This window comes from Liolophura sinensis, chromosome 6, assembly GCF_032854445.1.
Source record: "Liolophura sinensis isolate JHLJ2023 chromosome 6, CUHK_Ljap_v2, whole genome shotgun sequence".
Classification (NCBI taxonomy): Eukaryota; Metazoa; Mollusca; class Polyplacophora; order Chitonida; family Chitonidae; genus Liolophura; species Liolophura sinensis.
The window spans coordinates 37,350,307-37,370,659 of NC_088300.1; the positions used below are offsets into that span (position 1 = coordinate 37,350,307).

Sequence of the window (20,353 nt, forward strand, 5' to 3'; positions counted from 1 at the left end):
GTTCAAACCTCAACTGCAAATACGTCGTCGGATAGATATCATTTGCAAATAATAGGCAGAATCCTTAGACAGGAAATTTGTATATTCCCCCGCTCTCCGTTTTCCAAGGGTCTTGGTAGTGGAAGTTTAGCAGTGTTATATTAGTTGAGCACCACTTGTCTACCATTACTGTGACTAGTCTTTCATGTGTGGGAAAATTTGTAACTTGGCAAAGGTCAGTTTTTTTACGCTGGGCACTCTGGATTTTAGCCACCTGTAGATTTGACCTCCCTTTTAATAAGAAGCATTTCTTGAGTATGACGTAAACAAGAATTGCATGAAATAAATCTGTGGTTGATTGATTGATTGTTTCTTCTGGTTTCAGTACACTTTGGCGACAAGAGAGTGTGATGCAGCAGGAACTCCAGGCAGCCAGAGAGGAACTGAGCAAGAAAGAACAGGGCTTGAGGTCCATCACTGGAAAGGTGGGTACCCAATTTCTTTTAATTTTTGGAACACCTGGTGAGCTCATTTTAGCAAATATATGTGTAATTGAAGCAGGAATGTTGAATTTCTTTTTTCTCACATGGTTAGACCATCTAATGAACAACATACTCATATCTTTACTTTTCCAAAATGCTGGTGAAGAAATGTAATATTCTACTTTCAACACTACTAATATCTGCCGCAATAATTAGAAGAATTAGGGTATACAGAGAGACATGTATTGATATGGGAAGTAGTCATATCACTTCTAACTGCTGGATGAAAGTACACCAAACACTGGTCTCATGGAGTTGTGGCAGAGTCTGAAGAGAAGTACTGGATCCATAGCTTTTGTACATGTAGTGTGCACGATGCAAGAAAACATTGTGCAAGATACATGTGCATTGTTTGCATTTCTTCTGCGCATGGATATTCTTGTGAGCTGTACAAAATAAAATGGCTGCCTGTGGAAGACGACTGTGCGAGTTCAGATAGTTCCACGTGAGCAGTATTTGCATAATATTATCACTAGTTTCAGAGGATTTGCTTAGTGCACTCTCCAGCATGGACATCTTGTGAAAATGCTGTATTGCTTTAGCGTCCAAGAGAATCAGTATTTACAGTTGATAATGTAAATTTTGATAAAGCATGTGCATTTTTGTCTGAATAAACTATGGTTCACTCCCACGTTTATACCAAAAGGGTACAGGTGATAGTGAAAACTCTTGAAAAACTTCAGCAGACTATGTACTACATTTCAAGCTATTGAAGGTGACATTTTTGAGCAAAAAATCTGTTCTCTTCAGACTCTATAAGCTACAATGAGTGCTGTAACTCAAACTCAACATTCCATGGTCAGTCTGTGAGAAAGTCGCTGTGAAAATCCTGACATGGGGTTGACTATCAAAATCTCGACCTTCCTGTGCATGCTGTTGGGATGAGTACTTACCAATGTCAAGCACTCATAGCCTTATCACTAGGCAAGGCCTTCAGTATATACCCTCTCATCAAGAAACTTTGGATATTTGCATTATTTTAATACCAAGAATGCACCTGTACACCAAAAAAAAATGCTGGCTGAAAGCAAAACATTAAAAAAAAGACATCATCGGACCTCAAAATGCACAAAATAGTGTTCATCCGTCCAAAAAATAACAATATTGGAGATCTGTTTTGTGTGCCCAGTATATGTATAATCAGTAGACAGTCTAGATCATAGTGTGATATTTTCTAATTTTATGCGCAGGCAATCCTCAATGGCATTGACAGTGTACAGAAAGTCTTACAAACTTTCCGAGATACAGGAAAATATCCGGAGTTGACTGATGGCTACTATGGAGTGATGATTGAAAACATGGACTGTGACAAGACTTTCTACACCTGTGTAGAAGTGACAGCTGGAAACAGGTAGGCAAAAATACTTGTTTATCAAGATGATAGTTTGAATACAAAATACAGTATGAAATTGTCTGTTTGGACCACTATATTTGCCTTTGTGACACATGATTAAAAAAAAATTAAATAAAAAAAAATTTCTGATGGCACTTGTTTTTTGTTTTTTTTTTTCAGCTCTACTCGCATGCCTGTTGTTTACTGTCACTGTTGTATTTATGTATTGTGGTTAGCATAAATGGTGTGTAACCTACTTTCTCTGGTCAGAATTCATACTTGTTACATGTACCATTACATCTTTAAAGCACCTGGTGAATGTCGATGGTTTGTACAGGGCATTCCGATTTCCACCTCCCCACCGCCATATACCCGAAATATACTTCAGCATGTTGTAAACATTAGTTAATTAGTCAATCAATCAATCAATCACTATGTCCCTAAAGCTATTTTCTGAGATTATATTTGGCTCTTGCTTTAGTGAATCAGTGTGCACAGAGCATGAAAAACTGTATTCATTCTTTGTGATTGGGAAATCATATTACAAAGAGCCGCATAGCAGAGGGGTTTTGTTTAGTGCAGTTTCGTAGTCTTTTTAGACTGTATTCACATTTTCTCACAGTTTTAGGAATGTAAATGCAAGGTACACAACATTTTGTCATACAAATTTGATATTAGTTTTCGATGACAGTGGTTCAAACTGCTTGGCTTGCATACTTTCTTGATGTGTATGCTACTTTGTTATTGATGATTATGTGTAATGGAACATACTTGAAATTATGTATTTTTCAGGCTGTTTCATCACATTGTGGACACCGACAAGACAGGCACACGCATCTTACAGGAGATGAACCGACAGCGGCTGCCAGGGGAGGTAACCTTTATGCCTTTGAACAGACTTGATGGAAGAGATACCAAGTACCCAGACACAAATGTGAGTTGTGCCTCAAATGATTACTGTAATTCTTCAACCTTTTCATATGTTTGTAAAATGTTTATTCAAGTATATTCTGCAGACATTATTCCATGTAGACGGATAAAATTATACTTTTCTTTAAGCCCTGAAATTGGCTAATCCAACCAATGTAGTTTTGACTACGAAATCAAATCAAACATGCATAAATTCCGCTGAAAGTTGCCCTTTAATTTGCAAAAAGATTGAAGAATTAGGGTATTTGCATTGAGCATGAAAAAATAAAAATGGATGCCAATTAAGAGCAAGTTTATAACAACCACAAGAAGTGACATTCTGTAGTGTTGTGCTCCAGCTAAGGCTTGCACAAACATGATGTGGTGAAAGTTTCACTTCAGATACATTATAAATTGAATAGCAACTTCACATGTGTAACTGGTGAACAGATAACTAGGCGGTCACTCTGGGGAAAAAGCTTTAGTTTTGTTGCACAGGATAATGTAGGGAGTTCTAATTGTAAAATGATTGATTTTGTGTATTAGAATCAGTCTTAGGGTAAATATTAAGGGTTTTGTATTTTTTTTACATATATTGCAAAATATATTTTTGACAGTCTCTCTTGTGTATTAGAATGGATGTTAAGGTAACTGTTTTAACACTGTATGAATTGAGCTGAAATGTTCCATTCTTGTTTCTCCTGGAGGGGAGCTCTTCTGTAGCTTTGTAGCAAATCTGGTTTTACTCTCAGTGATTACTAAAATTGTATCTTGAATGATTGGATGTCTGAATGATTATGGCTTAACTCCACCATGGCAATTTCATAGTGAGAACACATTTCAACCACTGAAATATCTGGAAAAGAAATTCATTGCTCTTGGTAGCTTGTTTCAGGGGGAAACTTTTCCAAAATGAATGTTGACCTATTGAACAGCTAGATGAGATTAGTTTGTAGTTTGCGCACTTGGCTGTTCATGTGAATTCCCTGGTGAGAATGCTTTAAAATGTTAAAGGGGTGTTGGAAGGGGCTGGGGGACATTTACACTTAAGAACATAGAAACTCATTTATCTACATCTCTGCTCTGTTTCTCTTACTCGTGAACCGGTCAGTCATCGTAAACGGGAAATATTTTTGAGAAGAAAACACCGATGAAATAAATAAATATTTCTTTTTATTTTTTTTATTTTTTTCTGCTACAGGACGCTATCCCCATGCTGAGTAAACTGACCTATGAACCTCAGTTTGACAGAGCCATAAAACATGTGTTTGGAAAGACGCTTATTTGTAGAAATATTGAGGTGGCCACACAAATTGCCAGAACACAAAACCTTGACTGTATCACATTGGATGGTAAGTGCCTGTAGATGGCAGCTGAGGTGTGTTTTCAGATATGTGTGTAAATCAGCATAGTAGCTGCATTTTGACCCCCGTGATCCAAGGTCAGTCGATATCAGGACATGCATCTGTGTGTGTGCGACTGACATCTTTCTTCATGTTAACTGAAGATTGTATGTTTTAAAACTTTGAACGTGTTTCTCTTTTACCTGGTCACCGTTATTAGAGGAGTTTTGAGACTGAAGTCTTTTGTAGGTAAAAGCTAAAAAAAAAAGTTGCACTGTATCATGTGACTTGTTAGAAATGTTAGGCAACTTTTGTTGCCCCTAATTTACGGATCAACTCTCTCGATGTGTTCTGGCGGTACATTTGACTTGTTTTCCTTCAATTTCCGTGATTTTACCTATCATTCCTTTGCTTTATATAACTTTATCCAAAATATTTTTCAAGACGCTCATGTCATAGTGAATGAAACCAAAACACTTGCTGAGTTTCCAAGAGGTGACATGGTACAGTTGAATTTCTTTTACTTTCAGCGATAAAACTTAAAACTCTCCTTTTACCACACTTTTCTTGAAATCAGGGCTTAACTTTGTAAGTAAATATTAAGTTAGCCATGATTACCTTATGATTTAAGTAACAGGGTCACAATTGTTTTTATTTCCTGGCCAGTCCAGAACTTTGAAGTATTGCTATTAAGCTCTTAGAATGTTTTTTTAAATTTGCTGTTTGATTGGTCAGGTGATCAGGTGAGTCGAAGAGGTGCTTTGACTGGGGGGTACTATGACACCAGACGCTCACGACTCGATCTCCAGAAGGGAAAGAAAGTCCTGCTCACCCAACTAGAGACAAAGGAAGTGGAATACAAAGAACACAAAGAGAAGTTGGAAAATATCCTTTTGCAGCTTGTGTGAAAGAATGAAGAGCAATCTGATTCATGTTGAAGTTTTTAATATTTTCATGTAGTGTGTGTTTTTTTTATTGGTTGTTTACATGTAGTCACAGCTTAATAATTTAGTCTGAGGTCGATAAAAATGTTTTTTTTTGTAGGCCCTCAGATCGAGTTGTCCAGCTTCAGAGGTTTGTGTATTGCAGTAAATGGCGTAAATATTCCTCATTATAATTTTAGTACTTGCAATTTGCAACATTCCCTGATACAGGTTTTATTATGGTTATTTTGCGATTTGTCAGAAAACTGTGTGGAGATTCAGGGTGACTATCGAGTTCATTTACACAAGTGGATTGTCATGTGAAATATCTGTTTTTAAAGTGCGGGGCTTTCCGTATACAAAGCTGTAGCAGAATTTAACACACTGAGAGTCCATACTTGCAAACTGGGCCTACCAGCAGACAAGATGAAGATGTCAGATTGTGGTGAAAGCAACAGCTACACACAAGTGCGTTTGCAACACTGCAGCTGAAAATTTCTTGTTCATTCTGGCGTAATAGACTCAACTTCCACCCATATATCGTAAAGATGAATACTTAATTTACATAATGTGAGTGTAGACTGACATACTAAATTGGAATTACATGGACACGGGAAGGTGATGACAGATATTTCTCAGTGAAATTCGTTTTTAGCTAAAATACATTTGCACACATATTCGTTCCATAGTGAGGGCTTTCAGCAGACAACCGTTTACCAGATAACCGTGTGAGGTGCAGTCTACATTGAGCATGTACATTCCTTGTTTGGCGTGGTCATGCCTTCATACATTGTTTGGAATTTAACGGCTTGTTATAGACATAGCCTGTCTTTATACTTCCTTCGATTTCATTCATGGGTATATTTAGAGATGTAGATGTAGGCCTACTACACAGGAGACCAACTGACCTCACTGTCAGTGACTTGACCCCGTGTGGTGAGGATTAGCAACCTGATCTGCTAAATGCCATGCAGGGTAATGAAAGGGCAGGGGGCTAATCACTCTCTTTTGTCATCTTGTTGCAAACTCAGAGTATACAAAAGTAAACGACATTAACTCGCGTGCGTAACTTCAGGTCATTTACCGTAAGCATGGAATAGAAAATCTCTGAAATTAGATTGTTATGAAGCCTCCCTGATCAGTAAGGAGAGTCGTGTTCCTGGCTATTGTAGGTCAGGTTTTTAGTTACTTGCTCGTATCTTGAAAACTGATTAGAGGAGAATCATAAATATGATGAGTTATGTTAATTATGTGAAGCACTTGTGGTTGGGCATCTTACTTTGAAATGACCTTAACTGAGCCTACAGGTTGAAAGTCAGATCAACAGCTTAGTGAGTGAGATGCAGAAGAATGAAACAAAGAACAGTAAAAACAAGTAAGTCTTGCAGCCTTCTCCATCCCTAGTTTGAATGCATGTGATTGTAAAATACGTTTGTATTCTTGAGTCAAAAATGTTCCAAAATTGTATTCTTTTTGCTAAAATCTTATTGGTCTGATTCACATGATATTACATGTATAGTGAAAACCATTCAAGATAGTAGGAAGCATCATTCCTAGTGTGAGTCAAGAAATATTCGATGGTAGATGATATGTAAATGTATTGTCCATCTATCTATTATATATAACTGTCAAGTTTTGGATGAACCTACTCAAGCTGCTCATTTAGCCTACACTAATATATTTATGATGAATATGTGATTTGATTACAGAGTAACATATGATAAGATGAGAGCAGATTTACGGCTAATGACAGAGGAGTTAAAGTCAATAGAAAAAGCCAAGGCAAAGGTAAATCATCTAACTGAACTTTCACCATTGTGAGAAGTATATAATATGGGTAGAGGGCCATCACCTGCCAAGCAAACTACTCTACTGCTCAAGCAATTATGCTTTGTGTTTGTAGAAAACTGAATATTATGAACACAAATGCTACTTCATTGAAAATGCCAGGCACAAACTAAACCAACATAATCACAAATATTTGATACAGGAAATCGAAAGAAAAAAAATATATGAATGAGAGCTGTTCTGGGGGGAGAGGAATTGCTTGTGTTATCAGATTTTGCCGGACATCGGGCATGAGTGCGAACAACCTATGCATGTTGCTGTTGTTTGATATGAAGCCAATTTAAAACTGTTTTACAGGTTGGCGGAACGGATCTGAAGCCATCTGCCAGGCATGGTGGACATTATTGTTGATAGAGTCAAATGTTTAATTGGGCATTGAGAGATCCAGGGTGGTTTGGATTCTGGTGTGTACCGGTAATTGCCTGTTCTGACTTCTGAATTTGTTGTTATTCAGGAGAAGAGTATTGGGAGTTTACAGACAAGTCTAGAGGCGATGAAGAGCAGTGCTCAGTCCCTAAATGAGGAGTTAGGGACAGACCTGTTGTCCCAGCTGGGGGTGGACGACCAGAAGGAGGTGGATCAGCTCAATGATCAGATCAAACAGCTGACTCAGGAGAATAAGGACGCTCTCAAAGAGAGGATTAGGGTACGTAAGAGTTACAGGCATTATCCTGCATTATACAAAATTCTCCCATTTTCATTGGCCTGCAACGGTCACATGGGGGACATGGATTTTCCTGTATACTGCTGCCGATGTCATATGTTGACTAGGTTATCTTCCTTCATTTAGGTTTGAAAACTGTGACCTGGCCAGAACAATTCACTGATACATCAGCCTTCTGTGCTTGATTAGAAGTCTCATTTGCAGAGGGAAAACATTGTCTTCTTTCCTTCCAAAAGCATAACCATATAGAACCGACCACTAATAAATAAGAAAAAATGAAACACACCACTTTTTGAACAGGATATCCTGTATATTGTATATTTATCGCACTCAGTATGTACAAGGATTCAGTGGAGGCTGCTTTGTTTGGACATCTGGACCAAGTTTCAAAAAGCGGCATATGGCATTTTTTTCTCGTACATTTGTTGTACGATATTTTGTACATCACTTTTTACTGTACCATTGTCCTATATGTGAGATTATTGTACCGGTACATGTACGACATCTTTGTGATATTGGGCCCTGATACTATACATCTGCTAGTACCTGTACTGAAGTATGAATAATACCTTGTGTAACAGTCTGAACTTCATCTTTGTGTACAAAAACAGTTGGGGCCTCCGCGGCTCAGTTGGTTAGCGCGCTAACCCAGGAGTCTCTCATCAATGCGGTCGCTGCGAGTTCAAGTCCAGCTCATGCTGTCTTCCTCTCTGGTCGTAAGTGGGAAGGTCTCTCAGCAACCTGCGGATGGTGGGTTTCCCCCGGGCTGTGCCTGGTTTCCTCCCACCATAATGCTGGCTGCCGTCGTATAAGTGAAATATTCTGGAGTACGGTGTAAAACACCAATCAAATAAATAAATAAACAAATAAACAAAAACAGTTAAGTTTGAGGTTAAACCCTTCTACTAGTTTGTTAGTTTTTGTGTTTTTGTAAAGATTCCAAGAGTAGTTAATGTGTGATATTAGGAGATGAGGTGAGCAAGTCACACAGCACTGACAAGTGATAGATATACACCTTCGCAGAACTTGCTTGTTGTGCTAGTTTTGTGGTGATCTATACCTGGAAGTTTTTCATTTGCGATCCCAGTGCTGTGCTATGTGCAAATACGAAGTGATTCCCAAGACACATTACTTTTAACACATTGAGCTTATCTGAGTGCTTGACTTAAGACATGTACTGTAGCTTTAAGATATCAATGGTTAAGAGTTATGTTGTAAAATTTGTTATATGTCCATAATAGTGGATAGGAGAAATAAAATTTCACCATATTCAAATGACATCAAGAGATGTGCGGTCATTGCCATCAAAAGTATCATGTTCAGGCCTTTATATGTTTCTGAAAGTGCATTTTACTTACCAGACTACATTTAGGCGAAGCACAGTAGATTGACATTGTTTTGTTTTTTATGTTGTAGTTGGAAGGGGAAAAAAATAGACAAGAGAACCTTCTTAACAACAATTTAATGAAGAAACGCGATCGTATCATGTCAGAGATGCAGGAGGAATCGGTGATGGACAGACGGCAGAAACTTGACACACATGCAGCAGAAATGGCCACTGTTGACAGGAGGGTGGCAGAACTAAAAACTCTATTTAAAGGTAGTTTTCATAGCATGTTAAATCAAGCAATATTACTGTAGAGGTGGTGATTTTGCCAATACTGGTGCCACTGTTATGCTACCAACATCTACAATCATCAAAAATTGTGGTATGAAATGAATACAGTAATCTGTATGGGCTGCTTGGAAGCAGTTATGTTACAGTTTTAGTTATTATATTTGTTTCTGTACTTTTGGTGTGTTTTCATGTATCAGGGATGCGTTTTTGTGTAATGAGCTTGCACAGTGAGCAAGGAAAACATGTGAAACTCATTAGGCATTAAACAATACCTGACCTGTACTAACTACAGCACATCGCTGTTGGTGTCCAGTAATAGTGAAAACAATGAGAAGTGTAACATTATGGACAGTATGTGCACATATTTTACATCAGGCTTTACATACATGTAGAGCACAGTGATACGAAGGGGATGTTCAGTTGTTGGTGGTCTGCACTTGTTTCAGATACCATACATTTCGAAATTTGTAACTTTGACGTCTCTTGTTTATTTGAACCCATGTTATGGTAAATATTTCAGTTTTATGAAGTGCTGAAATTTTGGCATTCATGTGTCTCCTACAGACGAGACTTTGTTAGCATTGCTACTAAATCTGAGATTTTCCTACGGTATACATATATATGTACTTTTCATCCCTTTCAAACCCTGCCGGAGGACTTGGACCCTCAGGATGCTTCTTCCCATTCAAGTCTACCCACTTGTTCATAAAGCTTAGTAAATTAACTTTATCATTGCAGATCTAGACAGTCAGTTAGAACGGATGAATAAAGAACAGAAGGAGATGCAAAACAACATGGAGCAGTGGAAGGTAAACGTCCAGCTTTGTGAAAAGTTTCCTGTGTTTAAAGTGATGTCTCTTTTTCCCTCTTGCGGTCCATGCCCAAGCTCACCAAGTTCATTCATGTATCAGTATAATATTTAATACAATGTCCTGTCTAGTAGAAACGAAGGTGAACCTTGGCAGACATTATTTTAGCAAACTTTGACATAATTTCATGTGATCTTCTGATAGCTTGATAGCACTACATCTCCAAATCACTGAGCCATCGATTTATTGGTAGGCCTCCCAGAACCCATTATAGTGTAGTTGGCACAAATGAGTTCATATGTGACTTTTTAATCTGTAACTCCAAAACTACTCAGCCAAATTCAATTAAACTTCATTGGGCTTTCCTAAAAGATAGTAGAATGTGGGCAACACAGATGATCTGTAGTACCCCGTACAGTTGTACCTCACGTTGGAAACAGTGCAAATGACCTTTGACCTCCTTTTTTCATGTCATAAGTTCATAGTTAACTCTTTGAGTTCTTTGAAATGTATTCATGTGTCCAACATTTGCTTATGTAACACTACTACAAGAAAAGATTAATGACTTGTGTGATCTTGTGTGAAGATTGGCATTGACCTGCCAAAGGTCTGTGGCTTACTGTATCTTTTCACGTTCTACCAAACATAAAAATTACTCCCATTGTGTAGCAAAAAAAAAAAATTAATTGCTTTCACTTTTTTCCTTATTCCAGGCACAAGAAAGAGAACATCAAGAAAAAATTAATGATGATGCTAAGGATTTGGAAAAGATGACGAATAAACAGAGCTTATTACTAAAAAAGGTTGGTTCGTTTATACACCAAATGTAGGATTATAGTACATTGCATGTGGAAAAGACCATTGTCATCATTGCCTCCATGTAATTTGCATCACACTTCATTGCTTATCACCACTGCATTTCCTTGGGTGTTCCACAATACGCTTGGCAAGTAGGAAGTCTATAAAAATGGACAGTTATTGAGAAAAATCAAAGGATAGGCATGTATATATACAAAGGGATGGAGATTCCATTCTAGATATTTCCCTATTCTGGATATTTTTCTATTTGTTAATTTGAATTTTGTTATAAAACATTCGGCCTGCACAATCAGTGAACAGTGTTTTGTTATATGCAGGCAAAAGCAAAGAAATTATCTGGATACCCACATGACCTCTTGTTTTCATTATCTGGATACCCACATGACATCTTGTTTTCATTGTCTGGATACCCACATGACATCTTGTTTTCATTGTCTGGATACCCACATGACATCTTGTTTTCATTATCTGGATACCCACATGACATCTTCTTTTCGTCATTGTTGCTAGTGATGTCATGCAATTTTTTTCTATGCTTTCAGCTTCAGTTCTGAATAAAATTCTCTTTCGCTACTTTCATGTAACCTGCGACTGCATACAAAGCAACAGTGGTATGAAATACCTGTTTTAGGGCCAGACAAAAGTTGCTTGACATACATGTATATTATCAGTATGGCCCTTAAAGCCTGTCCCTGTGAAAGAATGAATGATTATGGCTTAACGCCACATCGGCAATATTTCAGCCATATCGTGGCGACCCTGTGAAAGAAAGGTAAAAAGAATATAGTAAATGCATTTCCAGATCCAGTTTTCAGTGTTCTTTCCACTGGGCCAGTTACACAAAGCGGTGTAAATCGATATTTTGTACGTCACTATTACCGTAGCATTGTGAGTGATTATCATACATGTAAAACATCTTTGTGAAACTGGGCACTGATACTTACTTCATTTTTACAGTTTTTTCCCTTTAAGGTTATATGCAGGTTCAATACATTGCCTTGGACATTGTCTTCCGAGATTTCTCTGCCATAATTGCTCATGGACACAATAAGCAATCAACAATGGGGTAGTTTGTACAATGTGAGCTTATTGTTCCTTCAGTATGGTTTGTCTGTACGTCACACCTGTATGATTTATAATGTTAAACTAACAATTAAAGAAATAATTATTGTTTTCACAGAAAGATGAATGCATGAGAAAGATTCGGGAGTTGGGATCATTGCCAAATGATGCCTTTGAGAAATATCAGAACCTCAGTATCAAACAGGTAACAACTTTTGTCATTGTACTACTGCACAGAATAGCACAACAAATTCATGGAGATACAGTGCCCCAGATAAAGTGTTGTGGCAGTACTGTACTCCTCCAAATTTTACCAGAGGAGTATGGGCTTATATCTTAGGAGTACTGACTTATCAGAGAAAACCCTTCAGTCTATTCTTTGTTATCAGCATTGTCCTCATGATCTTGATGTCGATAGGTATTCAGCGGAGTGAGTCCCCTGGACCCACATGTGGCCATTTTGAGTGTCTCCTAGGTAAATTTAATTGGTCCTGAATAAAGTGTTTTTTTGTTTGTTTTTTCTTTTCTTCTTTGGGCAAATTGTAGAGTTAAACTTGTGTTACATGTTTATAAACATTTGAATATGTAATGTTTCAAACTATGAAGACGCAATCTTCTGCACCTGATAGATGCTCTTACAGTAAGAAAATGGTGACTTTGAAGGGCCATATCTAGACAAAAAACCATTAATGTTCTGTTTGCACCTGTTATAATGTAAAGGTACTGTTACCGTCACTGAGTAAATGTAAAGATGAATTACTAGCTAGATCAAAACTATTTCAGTTCACATACTTCATACTGGATTTTTTTCAGCACATTATAAAAGAAAGTTTATAAATGCACAAATGTATTCATTACTGCATATAATACAGAAGAGAACTTTTTTTTTTGGCCGTCTTAAATCACATGGAACATAGGCCAGATGCCTCTGCTTGTCAGATGATGTTCACGCGTTGATGGTCTCAAATTACTATTGCGCAATATTTCAAGAAAAAAAGTCTCATATTTATAAAAAATAAAGTTTTACAAATAATGCATATAAAAAGCTAAGGGATGGTTTGTATGTAAGTTTACCTTATAATCTCACATTTAGCCGTGTTCAACAACAACTCTGTGCAGGAATTCGTGAAGGTTACAAAGATCTGGAATTTCCATACAGGTCAACATCCTTTCACTTGACAATGTGCACGACTCGTACCTTGCCTGTTATTTATGATCAGATTTCCAGACAATGTACTAGTCAAAGGGGAAGTATTGTGATCAGTACTGATTTCTCATATTCAGCTTGCACGTGATTCTGTCTATCAGTGTGAAATAACGTGTACATTCTCTTTTAGAGACTTGTGCGTATCTTTATTTTTCTAGGCGTATTTGTTACTCCTATTCTTTTCATTTATATGTGTGTTGCACATTTTTTGGAAGCATAAATTACGCCAATACGCCTCTAATCTGGAGCACTGAGACAATTGTTGAATTCTGCAAATACTTCTGCCAGAGTGCAGAGTATTGATGATAAATTAATGTTGGAAAAAAAGTTGTGGTTTAACAGTTATTTTGCATCCAGGGGGATTGTGAAATAATGTTGGAAGGTATGTTGTTGTGGTTTAACTGTTTTTTTGCATGTATGTATCGGTGTGAACAGGTGGATGTTTTTGTTTCAGTTGTTTAAGAAACTGGAGCAGTGCAATTCAGAATTGAAAAAGTACAGTCATGTGAACAAGAAGGCGTTGGATCAGTTTGTGAACTTCTCTGACCAGAAAGAAAAGTTGATGAAGAGAAAGGATGAGTTGGATAGGGCACACAGCGTAGGTTTAATATCAATAATTGGCAAATAATACTGTTTTTTTTTACAAGCAATAATGAAGTCAAAAGAAGGACTTGAGTCCTCCTCAATGGCTGCACAGCCTTTAAAGTGTTTTTGAAATGAATTTTGTAAAATTATGCATTTACATAGTTTAAGCATTGTTGGCCCTTTCCAGTATATCATCAACAGGTATAAAAAAGAATTGAATTATGAATTAAATAAATTTGTTCAAAACATAATTAAGCAAGAATCATGCAAACTAATTTGGTGTCCAGAATATGTTGTGTAAATTTGACCCTAAGGAAGATATAATTTTATTTTTCAGTCTATTGTTGACCTGATGAATGCTCTGGATCATAGGAAATATGAAGCTATACAGCTGACTTTCAAACAGGTAGGCACAAAGATGATGCTTGTCTGATGTTCAGCCATCCAGCAACCAAAACAACAGCTAGTCATCTCATCACTGATTGGAAATGCACTGCTGAATTCTGTGTTTGCATGTGTAACTCCAGACATCTGCACCCTAAATAAAACTTTATTCTCCATAGCCCTCCACAGGTTACATAGTTCAACATTTTCCTGACAAGTGGACCCCTAAGTAAAGTGAAAAGACCATGGAAGTAAAACCTTGGATCTGCCAATGATTACTTTTTACCTTGCGTGTAGGTGAGGTGTTTTGAGAGGTTGGATTAGATGTTTTCGGTGTTCATTTTTGTCTTTCATTTTACATTTTTTCTTCATTTTACAGATTTTGTACCATTGTGGAAACATGCTATCTTGCATGTCCTTAAACATTTTGCACAAAAACACACAGCACAGTTTCTAGTTGAAATTTAGCACACTCATAGACTGTTTTGGAAGACTTCTCACAACCTGCCTACCACTGAAGGTAGACATAAGTTATGCAAGTGGGTTGCACACCTGTTTCAGGTTTGGGTACTGTTCACTACTGTTCACTATCTGGGGTTGAGTTTCCTGATTTACTTATCATTACAATGACTTCTGACATAATTGAATCTATGTGATTGAACTGAATCATTTCGATAAGTTTCATTATTCTTTAATGAGTTATCAGGCATTCATGAAAGAATGAAGGTGGAGTTTTCTGTGTGAATTTACAGTCAGAAGCTTAACCTTTGAGTGCAGCTGTGTTCTGTCAATTCATTCACCAGGTTGCTGGGCTCAAAGCGTTTGATTAGGGATAAAAACTAAGCTCTAAAACAAAATTTAGCATGGTAGCAGCAGCCACATCTCAAGCTTATTCAATCCAGTAGGCGGGGCCTCCGTGGCTCAGTCAGTTAGCGCGCTAGCGCAGCGTAATGACCCAGAAGCCTCTCACCAATGCGGTCGCTGTGAGTTCAAGACCAGCTCATGCTGCCTTCCTCTCCGGCCGTACGTGGGAAGGTCTGCCAGCAACCTGCGGATGGTCGTGGGTTTCCCCCGGGCTCTGCCCGGTTTCCACCCACCATAATGCTGGCCGCCGTCGTATAAGTGAAATATTCTTGAGTACGGCGTAAAACACCAATCAAAAAAAAAAAAAAAAAATCAATCCAGTAGGCTGTAAACATAGGGATTGTTTGGAAACAGTCATGTACTGCCCAGAACAGGAGCTGGTCTGGTCAGAAATGTCAAATATTGGAACAGTTTATACACCAAGCATGCATTCTCACAAGTGACTAGTACATGTTACTTGTCATTTGAGCATTTAGGCTCATAAGAAAAACCTAACTTGTAAGTATACCAAAACTAGATTATGGTTCATTGATGGACTGTACTAGGACATCACACCTTTGTACTTGCCAGATTATTTCAAACGCTCGGCTCCATTTAAAATGTCATTCTTCACATTGATGTTGGTTTACATTTTCTGATCTTTCGTGTTCTGTTTCAGGTATCAAAATACTTCACAGAGATCTTCAAAAAGCTTGTTCCCCATGGCCATGCTGTTCTCGTCATGAGGAAGGGAGATCAAGACCAGGTGAGTTCATGGGTTTAATACTTGGTATTATAGCAATACAACAGAAGTAGGGCAAGAAAAACATGCATAGCAGCTCTCTGGTTTTCCATGTGCACGTTCCACGCATGTAATGCATTCAGTATATGTTCTAAGCCCTACAGGTAATACCACTTGCAGGCAAACGCTTGCTCCCAAGAGTTCAATACAATGCACAGTATGTCGAGACATGTCTTTTTTTTCCATTGTCGTGCATTTTCGTCGGTCAAATGGTGTGCTGTGTATCATTATATATTACAAAAAAAATCCTTTTTTATGGCCTTTTTTGAAGAGAATAGAGGCATTAAAAAATGTGGTGATAGTAAATACTCAAAGAAGGAGAGTTGCTGGACATTTCAACAGACTGTAATATATATATATACGTATTTAATGTTGCAGGGAGAAGGGGAAGAACATGACGTGCCCCTAGTGTTACAGTTTACCGGAGTGGGAATAAAGGTCAGTATGCTGATGGTGTCACAGAGGGAAATTTAGCCTGGAGAAAGATCAAGTGGTTATTCATGCATGAATGTGTACCTTACCATCGTAGGCTTTATACATGAATATACACATAATTTTGTTACCTGAGCAATATGATTTGAGTATTTGACTGATAAGTCAAGGTGAATTATCAGTCAAAACAAGATAAACGGACATGTGGAATTTTTGTGAAGGATGGAAAAAAGATCATTTTTCTTAAGGAATATTGCAAAATATAAGCCATAAATAATGGGTTTGATAGGTGTAGTTCACACTGTTGCGTACTGTTGCATTATGGTCATTTCATTGCTGTGTATACCACAAACACGAATGTGGGGTTGGGTCATAACAAAGACTTTCAAAATGGTACTCGTTGCTGCAGTTATCACTGAGAGGTGACATCTAGGAAACGGGTCGGTGTCAGTATAATGTGACTGGGTGGGGTATGCTTGGTGCCTATGGCATGATACTACAGTGGTAGCAGCACTTTGACAGTATGGACTCACCCTGCCACAAGAAGAGATAGTATATGTACACACAGATAATGACTTCTCATCATCATATGGCTGAAAAAAAATGAGTACGATGTTAAACCCCAAGAATATATACTTACATGTACTTACATAAACATGAATGGGTAGTTGAGGGTGAGAAGTTCTTCAGATAATGACGGTACATGTATATGTAGAATAGGAGACAACAGGCTTCGGTCACGCTTGTTATGCTGCCAGCTTATTCTGTTGAGTTCAGCATAGAGTTCAGTCTGTCCTGTGTCGCTGGGCTGCTCTTAAAATAGTCCCTTCAAGCTCTCATATTAAACATGCTCCGTGCTCCAACTAAGAGACATGAGCAACAGACTTCTACTCTGGTATTTGGTTTTGTTTTATTAATCCGTGGTTTTTCTTACTCTAGGTATCTTTCACCGGTAACAAGGCAGAGATGAGGGACATGCAGCAGTTGTCAGGAGGCCAGAAGTCTTTGGTTGCCCTCACTCTCATCTTTGCCATCCAGAAATGTGACCCTGCCCCATTCTATCTCTTTGATGAAATAGACCAGGCTTTGGACTCCCAGCACAGGATAGCTGTTGCAGGTAAGTGATTATCTTATCGTAATTAAACTTAAGCAACTTACCACAAGGAGCATTGGTGAACCTATTGCCAGACTTCATCTTGCATGGCCAGTTGAGGCCTTTTTCTGATACACCTGTTTTGCTGTCTAATCAAGTAAGAAACCTGGTTATATGTAGTTGGCCTGTACCGAGCACAGGTGGTGTTGAATAAGAAAGAAACAATGTTAAAGTAGATGGTAGGAGAGGTAATGTCAAAAGTAAAGCGTGCAGAGCACAATACCTTGAAGGGATATACCATCTTTGATTCAGTGTGTGCATATTTAAATTCGTTACTTAGCGTATTGTGTATTAGAATCAGTGTTGAACAAAATGTGAGGGTTGGTATCTTTATGTATACTGCATGTATTGAGCTGAGGACTTGCACGCACGTGGGTATGTGCCATCATCAAACATTACAGAAATTAAGACCTCAGGTGTATTTTGTGAAAGAATCAATGTGTGCATGTTCATTACCATAAACTACCAAATTCACGACTTCAACACTTGGATCATCTGAAGTTTTACATTCACATGTCTCCTAATGGTGAGCCTTGCTACCAAATCTAAGTCTCTTTTTCTCGCCATATGATTTAATTACTGTTTCCTTTGTTATACACATGCACCTGTCTTTTGCAGTAATGGTTTGCATACCAAAATATACTGTATCGTTGCACTTGTGACTTGCGTGAATTTTTTTTCATGTATAAATTGTTGTCCATCCATCTCTGTCTGTTGATCCCAGATCATGTTTTCTGTAATTTTACATTTACTGTGTGTCCCTGGCATAGTTCTGCTCATTCTACGTGATGTTGAAGTTGAAACTTTCTGTAATAAATGTGAACTAGAAATCCTGACAGAAAAGCAGTAGAAGTCTTCAATTTAGAAGTATTCAGCTTTCCTGATGGTAGTCGCTTGACAGCTGTCTGTAGATTAGAAGATATAAAACCATTATTAACTGTGGTTAAATACACAGAAAGTAGGGCAAACATTTTTCAAGCATTTGAAAAGGCAGTACATGTTCAGGGATATCACGGCAGACAATACGCTCCAAATTAAATCAACTTCAGGTCAACTGTGGCATAGACATTACAATCCAAGTAGAGGTACATTAAATGACATAGGGTTGTGTATTGTCTTTTTTCTCTGTTTTTGGTGACCAAACTGTACCAGGAATTCTTCTAGCTTAGATTGGGCACACATTTAACCAGTAAAGACACGTTACTAAATAATTTTGAATGTATGTATGCCCTTGTCTGTATAAGTTTGTATGAAGTAAACATATCTGGAAAATTGCTGAACAATAGGATGTACCCTTGATCTGTTGTAGATATGATACATGAATTGTGTCAAGACGCTCAGTTCATCACCACGACATTCCGACCAGAACTTTTAGAACATGCAGACAAATTCTATGGTGTGAAGTTCAGAAATAAGGTAAGCATTCGAAGGGCTTGCTCACTTCCATGTATTACATGTACATTAGACAAGGGCAAAGTGAAGTCGCATTCCACCGCAGCACAATAACCAGAAAGTCTCTCACCAATGCAACCGATGTAGTTCAAGTCGAAAAACTGTTTTCTTGTTGTTTGGTGTACATAAAGGCCTAGGTGTTACCATCTGTACACATGTAACTCATTGTGAACCTTCTATACCAGTTTGTTGATTGAATCAACATTGAATTGATTGAATAACATAGACCAAATTAAGAAATCATTCCTTTATCGTGGAAACCGTTGCTCACATGGGTGTGGTCTTCAGATTTGTGAGACGATCACTCAGCCGAGTCTGTATAATAATATAATAAATATATTAGTAGGCTTCATTTTATGTTCATCTGATGTCTCACTCAGTATATGAAGCTGTCTCATCTCATAGATTTCAGAATACAGTCATCAAGTGATTGTGTAAACAATAACATAGAGTTATGAGAAACGCTAATGAATCTTTTGGCGTTTCTTTTAGGTGAGCCATGTGGAATGCGTCAGCAAGGAAGAGGCACAAGATTTTGTGGAAGACGATACATCACACGGCTGAGTTGGAGACTGCATCCCCTAAATTACAATAATCTCTATTAATGTCGTCATTAGTTACTTGTCATTCATGTACCATTTCATCTTTATATATTATTACACTCTTTTACATTATCATAGCCCTCTTCATATTTTACGAGTTAATCAGTGTTATGGATGTCTTTGTGAGTGAGTGATTAATGTTTTAAGAATGACATGCCCGAATTAGGAAATCCAGAAGCCTATCAGAAGCCTATCATTTAGTAAACATCAGTCATGAGTGGTATGTATATATGTATGGGATTAACCTGTATCAAGTGTTGTTCTCAAGTAAACTATTTCACCTTGATAACAGTGTTTCTTTTAATTTTTAACTGGCCTGGACTCTGCACAGGCAGTGCTTATGTCATTCCCCGAGGGTTGGCATCGAGTAATAGGGATACTGTAATTCTTCAAACTTTTCGCATGTTTGCAAGGTGTTTATTCAAGTGAATTCTGAAGGCATTATTCTGTGGTGACTAATAAAATTATACTTTATGTGAAAGCCTGTAACTGGCAAATCCAGCCAATGTATTTTTGTCTCCAAAATCAAATTAAAAATGTGCATAATTTGCACTGAAAGTTGCCCTGTCGTGTGCGAAAAGTTAGAGGAATTACAGTAGCTATGCTAAACATAGTGTTAGGAGTGATATGTTAAAAGATACCGCAGGTATTGATCTCAAGGTTTGGATACATGTAGAGCACAATAACACGAAGGGGATGTTCCTTTGTTGATTTGCTGTTGGCATACTAAATACTGTTAATTGCAAAACTCCTGACTCAGTGTATTGTGTTTTAGAATCAATGTAAAAACAAAATGTTAATGGTAGTATCTTACCAAATTCATGCCTTCAGTACTGTCACTCCTGTTGGCAAGCTCTTTGGTAGCCTTGATTCCAAATCTAAGTTAAAACCTAAGTTTTACACAGTATTCAAGGATATTGAATTACCTAACAGGGTTGATTGTCTGTCTTTCATCAAAGAGCAGGGGTTTTAAAATCAACCTTTTTTTTAAATCACCCTTGATGGTTGATTTTTTAACTTCAGCACTTAGATGAAATACGCACA

General features: G+C 37.7%; 1 protein-coding gene across 1 annotated transcript in view; it reads left to right on the plus strand.

Annotated features, from left to right (window-relative positions):
* Positions 1-20,023, plus strand: part of LOC135466500 (structural maintenance of chromosomes protein 3-like) — a 44,445-nt gene extending 24,422 nt beyond the window's left edge. The window contains exons 16-34 of the mRNA XM_064744019.1: positions 365-464; positions 1,712-1,872; positions 2,647-2,788; positions 3,965-4,115; positions 4,842-4,991; positions 6,335-6,404; positions 6,739-6,817; positions 7,332-7,523; positions 8,958-9,141; positions 9,898-9,968; positions 10,682-10,771; positions 11,968-12,054; positions 13,511-13,654; positions 13,979-14,047; positions 15,548-15,634; positions 16,049-16,108; positions 17,042-17,219; positions 18,565-18,671; positions 19,200-20,023. Of these exons, the coding sequence (XP_064600089.1) occupies positions 365-464; positions 1,712-1,872; positions 2,647-2,788; positions 3,965-4,115; positions 4,842-4,991; positions 6,335-6,404; positions 6,739-6,817; positions 7,332-7,523; positions 8,958-9,141; positions 9,898-9,968; positions 10,682-10,771; positions 11,968-12,054; positions 13,511-13,654; positions 13,979-14,047; positions 15,548-15,634; positions 16,049-16,108; positions 17,042-17,219; positions 18,565-18,671; positions 19,200-19,271 (2,194 nt within the window). The 3' untranslated portion in view covers positions 19,272-20,023. The remainder of the gene's footprint in view (positions 1-364; positions 465-1,711; positions 1,873-2,646; positions 2,789-3,964; positions 4,116-4,841; positions 4,992-6,334; positions 6,405-6,738; positions 6,818-7,331; positions 7,524-8,957; positions 9,142-9,897; positions 9,969-10,681; positions 10,772-11,967; positions 12,055-13,510; positions 13,655-13,978; positions 14,048-15,547; positions 15,635-16,048; positions 16,109-17,041; positions 17,220-18,564; positions 18,672-19,199) is intronic.
* Positions 20,024-20,353: the final 330 nt, after the last annotated feature.